This window comes from Ranitomeya variabilis, chromosome 2, assembly GCF_051348905.1.
Source record: "Ranitomeya variabilis isolate aRanVar5 chromosome 2, aRanVar5.hap1, whole genome shotgun sequence".
Classification (NCBI taxonomy): Eukaryota; Metazoa; Chordata; class Amphibia; order Anura; family Dendrobatidae; genus Ranitomeya; species Ranitomeya variabilis.
In genome coordinates this window covers 363,229,220-363,243,455 of record NC_135233.1, presented here as the reverse complement: position 1 = coordinate 363,243,455, position 14,236 = coordinate 363,229,220, and the positions used below count along the sequence as shown (strand labels likewise).

The 14,236-nt window shown below is 49.5% G+C and overlaps 1 protein-coding gene across 1 annotated transcript in view; it reads right to left on the bottom strand.

Annotated features, from left to right (window-relative positions):
* PSMD8 (proteasome 26S subunit, non-ATPase 8) overlaps nucleotides 1-14,236 on the bottom strand; it is a 19,704-nt gene extending 5,468 nt beyond the window's left edge. The window contains exons 1-5 of the mRNA XM_077285739.1: nucleotides 14,061-14,236; nucleotides 11,260-11,332; nucleotides 8,994-9,096; nucleotides 8,561-8,726; nucleotides 8,351-8,451 (exon numbers count right to left, since the gene is read on the bottom strand). Of these exons, the coding sequence (XP_077141854.1) occupies nucleotides 8,351-8,451; nucleotides 8,561-8,726; nucleotides 8,994-9,096; nucleotides 11,260-11,332; nucleotides 14,061-14,189 (572 nt within the window). The 5' untranslated portion in view covers nucleotides 14,190-14,236. The remainder of the gene's footprint in view (nucleotides 1-8,350; nucleotides 8,452-8,560; nucleotides 8,727-8,993; nucleotides 9,097-11,259; nucleotides 11,333-14,060) is intronic.

Sequence of the window (14,236 nt, the reverse complement as noted above, 5' to 3'; positions counted from 1 at the left end):
TGCGGAAAGATGCTGTCCTCGAGACGTATCTCCTAAGAGCTCTCACCAAGTCCAGTGTGTGAAGAGCCTTCTCGGTGCGATGTACTGGTGCCGGGCAAAGTGAAGGCAAGACAATTTCCTCATTGAGGTGGAAGGAGGAGACAACTTTCGGTAGAAAAGATGGGGATGTTCTCAAAACCACCTTATCCTGATGAAAAATGAGGAAAGGAACTGGACAAGACAAAGCCACCAGCTCTGAGACTTGTCGGATGGACGTGACCGCAACCAGGAAGGCAACTTTCCATGACAGAAAAGACGGGAACGTCCTGCAGAGGTTCAAAAGGAGCCTCCTGCAAGACTCCGAGGACCAAATTAAGGTCCCATGGTTCCAACTGCATCTTATAGGGCGGCACCACATGGGAGACTCCCTGAATGAACGTCTTCACCTGTAATATGTTGGCAATTCTACGTTGGAACAGGACTGACAAGGCTGAAATCTGCCCTTTGAGAGAACTAAGGGCGAGACCTATGTCCAAACCAGACTGAAGGAAATCGAAGATGGAAGGAATGGAAAATTCAAGAGGAGAGCGTCCTCGATCCTTGCACCATGAGAAGAAGGTCTTCCAAATGCGATGATACATACGCATAGACGTAGGCTTTCTAGCACTGATCATGGTAGAAATGACTTTCTGAGAGAAGCCTGCCTGTGTTAGCACCCAGGACTCAACGGCCATGCCATCAAACACAGGGCCTCGGACTTCTGGTGGTAAATGGGGCCCTGGGACAACAGGTCTGCGCGATTCGGTAATCGCCAGGGGACATCGGCGACTAGTTGAACTAGTTCGGCGTACCAGGCCCTGAGCGGCCAATCTGGTGCAATCAGGATTACTGGTATCCCCTCCGCTCTGATCTTCTTGATGACTCTCGGCAGTAAAGGAAGCGGGGGAAATATGTACAGAAGCTGGAACTGATGCCACGAGTGAACGAGTGCATGTGCCCCGATGGCTGCCGGATCGTGGGACCGAGCTATGAAGTTGGGAACCTTGGAATTTAGCCGTGAGGCCATCAGATCCACGTCCGGGGTTCCCCAACGACAGCAGATCTGGTGGAAGATCTCCGGATGGAGAGACCACTCTCCGGAGTCGAGACCTTGACGGCTGAGGAAGTCTGCTTTCCAATTTTCCACTCCCGGGATGTGAACTGCTGAGATCATTGAGCGGTTTTCTGCGGCCCAGCGGAGAATGTGGCCTACCTCGGTCATGGCTGCCTTGCTGCGTGTTCCCCCCTGCCGGTTGATGTATGCCACTGCCGTGGCATTGTCGGACTGAATCCTGTTGGGACGACCGGCCAGGAAGGGATAGAATTGGAGAAGAGCCAACCTAATTGCCCATATTTCCAGGATGTTGATGGGCAGGCGAGCTTCCTGAAGAGACCAGCGGCCCTGAGCAGTGTGAAGGTGGAACACTGCTCCCCAGCCCAGAAGACTGGCATCTGTTGTCACAACTAGCCAATGTACTGGGAGAAAAGACTTCCCTTGATTCAGGGAGGACTTCAAAGTCCACCACCTGAGAGACTGTCTTGACTCTCTGGGGAAGGAGGAAACGATGATCGAGAGAGGACGGGTTCTTGTCCCACACAGCCAGGAGAGCATGTTGTAAGGGGCGGAGGTGTAGTTGAGCGAATGGGACCGCCTCCACAGCTGCTACCATCCTGCTGAGGACTCTCATACTGAAACAAAGAGAGTGAGTATGAGGTTGGGAGAGCTTCTGGGCTTCCCGCTGTAAGACGGAGATCTTTTCCGGGGGAAGAAGAACCAACCCCCGGGACGAGTCCAGTATCATTCCTAGAAAGGAAATTCGCTGAGCTGGTACTGGGGAAGATTTTTGGAAGTTTATCTTTCAACCCAGGCGAGTAAGAGTATCTATTGTGATGGTCAGGGCCTCCTTGCAGGTGCGGAAAGAGGGGCCTTTGATGAGGATATCGTCTAGATACGGTAACACCACCACACCTCGGGTATGAAGGATGGCCACGGCGGCCGCCATGACCTTGGTGAATACCCTGGGAGCGGTGGCGAGGCCGAAGGGCAGAGCAGCAAACTAAAAGTGATCTTCCTGAACTGCGAAGCGAAGAAACCTTTGGTGAGAAGGTAAAATAGGAATGTGGAGGTATGCGTCCAGGATGTCTATGGACGCCAGGAACTCGCCTTTCTCTATGGAGGCGATGACAGAACGAAGCGATTCCATCCGGAACAGTCGCACCCTGACGAACTTGTTCAGCAGTTTTAGGTCCAGTATGGGCTGTACTGTACCGTCCCTTCTTTGGAACAATGAACAGGTTTGAATAAAAACCTTGAAACCTTTCGCTTTGAGGAACCGGGATAATAACCCCGTCTTCTTTTAGAGAGCTTATTGCCTAGAAGAACTCTGATGCCTTTGCCCTGGGAGGAGAAGACAGGAAAAAGCGATTTGGTGGAAGAGAGTAGAATTCTATCTTGTATCTGGAGGACACTAGGTCACGGACCCATTCGTCGTGAACAACCGAGAGCCACACATCGCTGAAGGAAAGCAGGCGGCCGCCTACTTTGAGTGTGTCCCCCGGATACCACAGGGAGTCATTGTGTGGGAGACCTGCCCGGTCTGGACCCTCTGGAGGCTGACTGCCTGGGCCTGCCTCTCCAAGAAGGGGAAGGTTTGTAAGAGGTCTGAGGACCTCTATCCCTACGTTGTGCCCGGACAGGTCCGGAAGATGTGGAATTTGAGTTAAAAGGACAAAAAAAAAAAAAAAAATATTCGGGACCGAGCCTGCTGCTGCTGCTGGTTCTGAAAGGGTCTCTGTTGTGGAAGAAATTTACTCTTCCCTCCAGTGGCGTCGGAAATTAATTGGTCGAGCTTTTCGCCAAAAAGGTGACCGCTCTGATATGGAAGAGAAGTCAATTACTTTTTGGAAGCTGAATCCGCACGCCAGTCCCTGAGCCATAAGGACCTCCGGATGGGGATGTTGTGTGCTGCTGCTTGCGAAGCACAGTTAGCAGCGTCCAGGGACGCGGTAACTAAAAAATCTCCCGCTCCGGCTATCTGAGTAGCGAGGTCTGCTATCTCAGGGGGGGGGGAGAGATCTGTATCCAGATATCCAGAACCGCTGAAGACAAGACCTCAGCCCAGTGGGTCATAGCCTTAGCCACTCATGTAGCAGCAAAAGATGGGAAGAGTGCGGCTGCTGAGGCTTTAACCCCTTAATGACAGCCAATACGTCTTTTAACTGACCTGAGATATTAGGAAATAGCCTCTCATACAGGTGACAATCCAGCAGCTGTCCACTGTAGCTGACAAATTGCTGAATAAGCCATGATCAGTGTTTGCACCATCCAAATCTGTTTAACCCCTTAGATGCTGCTGTCAATAGTGACTACTTCATTATAAATGGTTAACAGAGTGTGGGGGCTTCCTCTTCATCCCAATTGGTGCCCTCAGATCATGATTGTGAGGTGCTGATGTTTGCCATGGCAATTCATGACCAAATAGCGGCCTTGGAGTCTGCTGGCTGTAGTAATCTGTTCAGAAGTTAGAGGCATTTAGGTGGTAAAAATACACATTTTCATTTCTGTCATGCCACTTTGCATTAATTCCTGAAAAGCACCTGAAGGGTTAATAAACTACCTGACTGCAGTTTTCAATATGTCAGGGGGTGCTATTTTTAAAATGGTATCACTTTGGGGGTTTTTCCAATATATGGGACCCCTAAAGGCACTTCAAACATGGATTGGTCCCTAAAAAAATAAATTTTGTAAATTTCCTTCAAAAAATGAAAAATTATTGCTACATTTTTAAACCTCCTAAAATGCTAACAAAATAAAAGAACATTTTATAAATGGTGCTGATGTAAAGGCAACATGTGGGAAATTTTATTTATTAATGTTTTGCTATGGTATGACTGACTATCTTGATTAAAAGGGATAATCATTCAAAGTTTGAAAATTGAAATTTTTTTTACATTTTTCTCAAATTTCTGATATTTTTTTTATAAATAAAACACAAAACATATCAACCTAAATTTACCATTATCATAAAGTATAACGTGTCATGAAAAAACAATCTCAAAATCACTGGGATTTGTTGAAGTGTTCCAGAGTTATTACCACAAATTGATACTGGTCAGATTTCAAAAAAATTTGGCTCCGTCACTAAGGGGTTAAAGGCTGAACGCGCCATATTGTCGATCTGACGATCGGTTGGGTTTTTAATAGAGGCGCCCTTCGAAGAGGATAAAATAGATTTAGCAGCCAGGCGTGATACCGGAGGATCTACCGGGGGAGATTGAGACCAATCTTTTCTTAGATCCTGGGCAAAGGGATATTTTGATTCCATGGGCTTCTGCCCTGGGAATCGTTTATCTGGACGGATCCTGTGAGATTCAACAAATTCCTTAAATTCGGGATGAGTGGCGAACACTCTGTGAGCTCGCTTGGTCCTCTTAAAGGACACGGCATGATCCGTTTTAGATAAAAGGTTCCTCCTCAAGTTTCAAAGCCTTATTCACTGACTCAGAGTCGAGAGTCTCCTGATCGTGATGAAAGTTCTGATCTAGGGACATGTCAGAATCGTCCTCTGAAACAGGTTCTCTACTAGCCCCAATGGAAGGGGGAGCAAAAAATGGAGCTCTCAGAACCCGAAACCCGGTGATGGTCTGGGGATATGACATGAGTCCTTTTCCTGGAAGAGCGAGAGCTCCTTGGCAATGTACGACCCCTAGAGTATGAGGGGTTTTGAGGATCGGAAGCGTCATCTATAAGAGTGCCCTGGTTAGAGGAGGGGTCTCAGAACGACTCCAACGCTTTGGCCAGGGATGCCATAGACCGGGTAAGAGAGGTAGCCCACTCAGGGGGACTAGGCTCACTGGGTTCGGTATCAGTAACAGGTGGGTCCTGAACAGTCACCGGTTCACAAGCTGTGCACAATGCAGTATTGTGACCCCGGGGTAATGAGACCTTACAAGAGGTACACGCAGCGAAGAATACAGTGTGGGTTTTCCCAGACTTTTTGTGAGGCCTTGATTGAGACATAGTAGCCTTGAGGAGAGCGCTTACTAACAGGGGATGGGTTAAGCTATGTTTCTGCAGCTTACCCAGGTCATGTGTCTTGAGTCCCCAGGGGACGTCTACAATGTATGGTCCTGAAGGCTGTATATCAGTATCCAGAGATTAGGAGAGCAGGATCAGCGCTGCAGGATCAGCGCTGCAGGATCAGCGCTGCAGGATCAGCGCTGCAGGATCAGCGCTGCAGGATCAGCGCTGCAGGATCAGCGCTGTGGGTGTCCCAAGATGGCCGCCGAGATCTGTGAGAGCGCTTCTCAGGGAACAAGAAGCGCTAGAAAAGATGGGCGTTGGTAATTGCCGGTGGGCGTGGCCAATAACTCTGGCCTGTATGAAGGGGAAAAGCCGGGGTCTAAATTTTTAAAAGCTTGCGGTTGTGGCCTCGCGACCGCTATTAGTGCCATCCTGAGCCGCGCTCCTTCATAAAAAAGCCGCACTGCGGACCACCCACGGACCCGGGCTTTTTTGCCCTGCTAGAGGTGCGGACCTTCCATACCCCGGGGACCAGGGCCCCCCTGGTGAGTCTTGGAAGAGAAGACTGTCACTCACCCTGAGAGGACTCCCAGACATGCAGAAGCGAATCTATTAGAACTGGACCCGAGGCCTGGGTAGAGTGGCACCTTCTGCGCCAGCAGGGGGTGGGTTTGAACCACTGCTGCTTCCTTTTCTGCTTGATGGTGAAATCGGTCCCATTGAGAGGGGGTCCAGGTGATGAAACTGAAGAGAACGTCTGTGAATGGGTATTTTGGCTTAGGCTGAGGTAGAGAAGTGCTCTTACCGCATGTAGCATCTGAAACGAGGTGGTCTAGTTTAGAGCTACAGAGTCGTGAATCCTGGAACGGAAGATTGAGAAGAGACTTTTTGGAAGGTGGGGGGTCAGCGTTCCAGGCCTTAAGCCAGAGAATCCTTTATATGGCTACGATGTTGCTAGTGACCCGGGCTGAGCAGCTGGCAGCAAGCAGCGAGTATCTCCCTGGACGGGAAATTTAGTCCGCAAGATCAGCCACTTTGTCTTGCGAGGCAGTAGATATGATGCACTGCCGGAGGAGCTTTGACCAGGTGGAGACCGACTTTGCTACCCACGTGGAAGCAAATAGGGTGCCAGGGATGTGCCAGCAGCCTCGAAGGCTGATTTGGCAAGGGCTTCGATCTGTGTCGGTGAAATCCATGAGAGAGGAACCAACAGGCAGCAACAGATTCGTTTTAGCGGACAGGCTAGAGACTGGCAGATCAACTGTCAGTGACTGTGCCCATCTGATGAGATCAGGACTAAAAGACATACAAGTTATCCAACCGGTTTACTACCTGGAAAACTCTTTTCCAGTGCTCCCATTATTTTGTAAAGATTCTCTCGAAATCCTTGCGATTGGAAAACGTCCAGGAAACCTGTAGTTTGGAGGTCTGGTCCACATCAGGATCGGACTCTGAAACAGACTAACAGACCCCAGGGCCACCTCTGTAGAGGAGGAATGGGATACTGAAGGAATCTTGGAGGGCGTGGACGGGAATGGGGAGCTGGATGAGGAGCGAGTCCACTTTGATCTTATCCTTGATCTGCCCTTATGAGAGTATGAGGAATGACTGGAGCACTGGAGGCAGGAGAAAGGTTACGTGAACGTTTGAGGACCTGCACCATGGACTGTGATACCTTGATTAGGTCAGATACTAATTGAGAAATAGCAACAACTCACTCTGTGGTAAAGGGTGTGCTCTAGTCCCAGGCGGCGAGGGGCTCCTGAGAGGCTAGGATGGTGGAAGGGATGCACAGGCATAGTGAATGATGGTGGGGTGAGTGGCTCCCTAGGTCTGGGCATATGTATAGGCCTAGGAGGGAATACAGCCTGGACAGTGCCTACCCGATCTGGAAGAGGAGAGTCCAATCAGCGCCGTTCGGTCAGAGGCTGGTGCTGCGGACATAGCCATGGCGTCGCGGCTGGAGCGTGTAATGTCGGCAGTGCAGGAGTGCGGGAGAAAAGGGGGGCAGTCTCAGTCAGGGCGCGCTGCAAGAGCTGCTCTAAAATGTAATAGGTGCTCCCATAGCATGAATAATATGAACGAGGGAGCGTGACCTCTCCGGCAGTACAAGCGCTGTCATAGGGGAGAAAGCGCGCATGAGAGTGGAAATAGGCTGGCGTACTTGTGGGGGCGTCAATCAGGTGCAGGGAGATGAGGAATGGCTGCACCGATAGGATAGCGCATGAACGGGCGTGATTAAACAGGCCGAGACGGGACAAAATTAGATTCTGACATGTAGCATCGGAAGCAGCTATAAGCATAACTCTACTGATGCTCCACTGCCACGTTGAGGGACTGGAGAAGATGGGGGCAGTTCCTGTCTGTGAAGTCCTGATTCCTTCTTCTATTATCTTGAGAATAAGGGGGCCACTGGGAAAAGGCGTCCTTTTCCCCCCCCACGCAATTGTGGTCCTAGAGCTTCACAATAACAGACAAAAAGGTATTCTGCAGACCCCTAGCTGTCATGACAAACTATTGGCGGCCCACGATCGTGTGACAGGAGAGCTGACGGATGGGACTTGCGACGTGTCTCCAGCCGGCACGTGTTAAATCCTGCTGTCAGTGACTGACAATGGGATCTAACTGGTTAACAGCCCCGAATGGAGCTCCGATCCGCCAGCGGGGAAAAGTGCTGGCTCAGCGCTGGAGGCCGCATCAAAGTTGGGGACACAACATGACAAATACATGCCATATGTAGTGAAGGTGTTTTTTTTTTTTTTTTTTTTTAAATATAAAGTCCCTCAGGCCTTATGCACACCACTTTTTAAGCCCTCTCTTGAACATATATGCCGGGAAAACTTATGTATAACCTCAACATTACACTGATGAGTTCCATACAGTCGCAGCAATTACCCATAGATTCTTAAGTAAGAAAAACATCTATTTAACAGATGCATAATTTACAGGACCCTGCGGGATGGAAAAGTGTAGTCTACTACTTTTTTTGGTGGTATATTAAGTATACGTAAAAAAGAAAGAGAAAAAAAAAAAAAAAAAAAAAAAAAGCGCCCCATAAACACATTTAGGATGTGTAAAAGGCAAAACGTGGTGTGAACATTGCATCACAGGACAATTAGTGACGAACGAATCGTTTCGCGAGACCCTGTCCCATTGCCTAGGAGCTGAATGGGAGCTCTGCGTGTCTCTTACTTTCCGGGATACCCAGCGCAGCTTCTGATTAGCGAAATGTCCTGATAACTTGATGAGTAATCAAAAGCCGTGCTGGCGATCCAACAAGGCAAAATATTTGCAAGGCACGGCACTGACCTTATTGTGTCTAGCAGGATGTCAATGAAGAAGGTGTAACTCTCTGCAGGAATGTTCCCCTTGGCCAGAAATACCTTGTTATAGCTGCCCTCCATCAAGTACTGAAATACAGGAGAAAAAATAAATAAAATAAAAAACAGGACATAAGCATCACTGTACATGAACAGACCACCCACCCCCCATCACATCTTGGTCACCAGTGCCACCCACCTGCTCTAGAGACACCGGGTGCTTTATGTAGACGTTCGCCTGGATATCCTTGGCTGGTAACCGTTCCAGCTCAGTGTGAAACTCGGCCACTCTGTTCTGTGACAGGAGGAAGAGGAGGTTGAGGCCCAGCAGCTGGTGTTTGTAGGCAGATTCAGGGAGCTCGTCCCTGCAACGAGAGGAGCAACGTACAAAAACATCGCAGGTCATTACCAGCCAGGATTTACATTTGGATTATTGCAGCAATCGCATCATCCTTGTCAAAACTATCTCCAGGAACACCAGGAAACAGCAAGAATAGTTCAAAGCCAAACATCTGGTAGGAAACATTCTTAATATAATACATTAATCTAAACACAATAGGAAATCTTGGACGTAATCAGTGATCGACCTCAAGTGCGGTCCCCAAATATAAGACCCAAACGTGATATCTTACTTATAGTCAAAGTAATAGCACTTCAGCTGCGCCATGTATCGCTCAAAGGACGGGATGTCTTTCTTCAGGATGCTCCACTGGGCCCCAATCTCCAAGACGTCTCCTGAACGCAGGAAAGAAGATTGGTCAGAAGCAAAATGATCAGTGCGGGGCTGTGTACACATTAGCAGTATTAGGTTTCCTTCAGGGGTCTCAGAAAGGAATAGTGCAATCTGTGGTGGTACGGACAAGGGCAAGGACCCTTCAAATACATCAGGCTGTAGTCGGAAGTTGCTGACCGCTTCCCTTTAACCCTCTCCCAACACAGTCAATTTTTATGCTTTTGTTTTTTTCCTCCCAAGAGTCAGGGTATGTGCACACGCTGCGGATTTTTCCGCAGCGGATTTGGAAAGTCCGCAGTGCAAAACCACTGCGGTTTTCACTGCGGATTTTATAGCGGTTTCTTCTGCGGATTCCACTGCGGTTTTACAACTGCAGTTTCCTATTGGTGCAGGTGTAAAACCGCTGCGGAATCCGCACAAAGAATTGACATGCTGCGGAAACTAATCCGCTGCGTTTCCGCGCGGATTTTTCCACAGCATGTGCACAGCGGTTTTTTTTCCCCATAGGTTTACATGGTACTGTAAACTTAGGGAAAACTGCTGCGGATCCGCAGCAAAATCCACAGCGTGTGCACATACCCTCATACGTTCATTTCTCTGCTGACAGACAGATAAAAGTGTTTTGCGAGACCAATTGTCGTTTGGAATGATGCCGTTCATTTTACTATAAAATGTATTGGAAAACTGGAATACAAATTCCAAGTGGGGTGAAATAAAAATGTTCAACTAATTGTTATTTTGGGGGTTTTTTTTCTTTACAAAACATGGTTAAAAGAAATTCAAAAATCATAAAGAAAAAAAAGCTTGTGTGGCCATTTTATGAGAACCACAATTTTTTTTTTTTTTTGAGACGTTGCAATGATTTCCCCACAAAAAAAAACAAAAAAAAAAAACTGCCATGCTGGAGTTATTTTTTTTATTTTTATTTTTTTATTTCACATATACCTACGCATTTATCACGTTAAAGAATTTTACAAAATGTGATAGATCGGACTGTTACGGACATGACAGGGCTTTGTAGAAGTAAAAACATGGTAGCCGAGTGCTGGGGCAACCCATGGACACTCTGATCTACGGTCTTAAATACTATTGCCATTTAAAGGGGTTGTCCAGGACGATGGCATAAAAGTTTTCTTTGTTTATTTACTAACCAGCAGGTATTCCTAATAGAGGCAACTACCTGCCTGTTCTACCTGGCACCAGTTCAGATGGACCGCTCGCTCCTGTTTGCAATTCAGCTGCTCAACATCAGAGCAACTCTTCCGGGCTCCTGTGTCGACGCAGCAGGACCACCGACATGATGCTGATTGACGTCAGATTCCCTGCAGTTAGGCAGTGGTTGCCAATCAGTATGACATTGGCAGTCATGCCTTGTCAACAGAGCAGAGCGGAAGAGAAGTTGCTGCTGTCGACATGACATCAAAGGAAGCCAGTGAATAGCCGGCAGGAGCGGTCTGTGACAGCAGAGATCGGCGCCGGTCCCTGTTAGTTCTTAGGCCAGTAGTAAAAGAAAAAAAATATATATATATATTATAATAGAGATAGAGATATATATAGATATATATATCTGTGACCTCGTCTCCCGTTACTTACCTACACGCAACCTCCGATCCTCACAAGATCTCCTTCTCTACTCCCCTCTTATCTCCTCTTCCCACAATCGTATACAAGATTTCTCTCGCGTATCACCTCTACTCTAGAACCCTCTACCACAACACATCAGACTCTCGCCTACCATCGAAACCTTAAAAAAGAACCTGAAGACCCACCTCTTCCGACAAGCAACAACCTGCAGTAACGACCGATCGACCAAACTGCTGCATGACCAGCTCTACCCTCACCTACTGTATCCTCACCCATCCCTTGTAGATTGTGAGCCTTCGCGGGCAGGGTCCTCACTCCTCCTGTACCAGTTATGACTTGTATTGTTTTAGATTATTGTACTTGTTTTTATTATGTATACCCCTCCTCACATGTAAAGCGCCATGGAGTAAATGGTGCTATAACATATATATATATATATATATATATATATATATATATATATATATATATATATATATATATATATATATATATATATATATTTTTTTTTTTTATTTATTTTCGGCACCATTGTATTCTACTGTAACACTTCTCCTGGCAGCGGTTTCCTTCATACTCACTGGCCAGTATAAGCTGCTGCTTCGTCAGTTTGGAGTCGGTAGTGGGTAAAAAATTCTGCTCCAAAAGAGCCAACTGTAACGAGAGAAAACACAGCATTACACGTCACCGAATTCTGGGACTAAGGAGGAAGACGTCTGCATCTTTCTAATATCTTGGGTGCGTTCCTTTCCTTTGCACACAGATGCTGGAAATAGTACCTGCACCACGTACTGATTTCTCAGAAAAGCAAGAGGCAATCAAATACTTAGGCCCCTTTCACACATCAGTTTTTTTTGCCATCAGTCGCATTCCATCGAATTTTGAAAAAAAAACCCCAAAAACGAATGCAGCGACTGATGGTGCCGGATCCGTCTTTTTCTCATAGAAGACTTGTATTAGCGACGGATGGCCTCATGTTTCATCCGTCATTTGCAGGATTCATCAAAAATTGTTTGTCAGGCAGAGACAACAGACGTAGTAACGTTTTTCTGTACGTTGGGGAAAAAAAAAAAGTCCGGACAGAGACGGACCCGTCACTGTCCGTCGTTTTCTCGAATGGAAGCCTAGCCTATGGACGTCGAATCCATCAAATGACGGAATCCGGCAATAGATTGTGTGGTTTTTTTTAACTGAGCATGCTCCGATTTATTTAGGATCCAAGTAGCCAGATCCGCTAGTCAGATCCGTCGAAAAATTGAGCCAACGGATCGTGACTGATGGCAAAAAACTGATGTGTGAAAGGGGCCTTATATACATTCAACATCTCCGCTTGCTGTCAATGAACAGGAACACTCGTTTTCTAAGAGCTGAGACTTCTCAAGGATGAATATTTGCTACAATGTATCCAGACTATTTTTTAACTGTACTGATCGTTTGTTACAATGTATCAATTTGAACTAAATTTAAGCCACAAGATATAAGATTATTCACTGACAGCAAGAAGAGCGCTTCAAAGATGGAAAATACATTAGAAGGTCAGAGAACAAAATATTGGATCTGAAATTTCACCTTAAGTGCAACAAAGCACCATAAAAAGGGGAATGCCGATCTTATAAAGTGACCCCGACCAACCAGCTGACCGTGAGCCCAGACACAGTTATGGATGACACTAATCGATGAGCAATCAACGCCAAGACACGACAAACATAAGAGAAGCCGCAGAACAGGATTGTCGACATCCACAAAGCGTAAGGTGAACCCGAAAACATCAGCAGAGGGAGCAGGGACCTCCAACATTCTGAGCGGCCGCGCCCCTTCATGCTTTATAAGCTTCGCCCACTCCATGACTGGTACTTTTTTTTTTAATTAAAAAAAGCAACCCACACACACCAAAAGTATTGAACATCTTCAAGGTGGATGACCCTTCTAGAAAGGTCTGCTCACTTTAACCACTTGGCATTTTTGTAGAACTGAAAAATGTAAATAATGCCGACAAGCCTGAACGTAGAACAGCGAGAAGTCTGCAATAAAAATTAATAGAAGAGTCTAGCGTGTTCTGGGTGATTTTCCAGGCATCTTTGAGGGGAGGTGGGTGCTCAAAAAGCTAACGTGTGTACAAGTCTGAGGATGTCACCAACCAGGTTACTGCACCAGTACCCCTTGTCCCCACCCCTCCCAGCGTCGCCCGGCTATGCCTCCGTGCCCCCCTCCCAGCGTCGCCCGGCTATGCCTCCGTGCCCCCCTCCCAGCGTCGCCCGGCTATGCCTCCGTGCCCCCCTCCCAGCGTCGCCCGGCTATGCCTCCGTGCCCCCCTCCCAGCGTCGCCCGGCTATGCCTCCGTGCCCCCCTCCCAGCGTCGCCCGGCTATGCCTCCGTGCCCCCCTCCCAGCGTCGCCCGGCTATGCCTCCGTGCCCCCCTCCCAGCGTCGCCCGGCTATGCCTCCGTGCCCCCCTCCCAGCGTCGCCCGGCTATGCCTCCGTGCCCCCCTCCCAGCGTCGCCCGGCTATGCCTCCGTGCCCCCCTCCCAGCGTCGCCCGGCTATGCCTCCGTGCCCCCCTCCCAGCGTCGCCCGGCTATGCCTCCGTGCCCCCCTCCCAGCGTCGCCCGGCTATGCCTCCGTGCCCCCCTCCCAGCGTCGCCCGGCTATGCCTCCGTGCCCCCCTCCCAGCGTCGCCCGGCTATGCCTCCGTGCCCCCCTCCCAGCGTCGCCCGGCTATGTCTCCGTGCCCCCCTCCCAGCGTCGCCCGGCTATGTCTCCGTGCCCCCCTCCCAGCGTCGCCCGGCTATGTCTCCGTGCCCCCCTCCCAGCGTCGCCCGGCTATGTCTCCGTGCCCCCCTCCCAGCGTCTGCCGGCTATGCCTCAGTGCCCCCCTCCCAGCGTCGCCCGGCTATGTCTCCGTGCCCCCCTCCCAGCGTCGCCCGGCTATGTCTCCGTGCCCCCCTCCCAGCGTCGCCCGGCTATGTCTCCGTGCCCCCCTCCCAGCGTCTGCCGGCTATGCCTCAGTGCCCCCCTCCCAGCGTCGCCCGGCTATGTCTCCGTGCCCCCCTCCCAGCGTCGCCCGGCTATGTCTCCGTGCCCCCCTCCCAGCGTCGCCCGGCTATGCCTCCGTGCCCCCCTCCCAGCGTCGCCCGGCTATGTCTCCGTGCCCCCCTCCCAGGGTCACATGAGGACCCTGCCATGCCCCCCCAGAGTCACCTGAAGACACCAAAAAGTCACCCACCGTACCCCCCCAGATCACTCAAGGACCCCAGTAAGCCCCCCAGTGTCCCCTGAGGACCCCATCACCATGGGCACGGACCCCGGAGCCCTGTAGAGTTTTGCTTGGAGTCCCCCTCCCCCACGTCCCCGGCTGTCCCTGTCCTCGCCGCCCCGGGCCTCACCTTCAGCTTGCCCAGCACATCCCCGCACTTGCTCAGGCTCGGACTCTTCTTGTTCCACTCGGCTTTCAGCTGCTCGTACATGGCGGCCACTTGTCTCAGACCGGCAGCTTCTCCCCCGTTCACCGCCATCTCCACAATGAATCGGCAACTGCAAGACAACACATGCCGCACCTTAC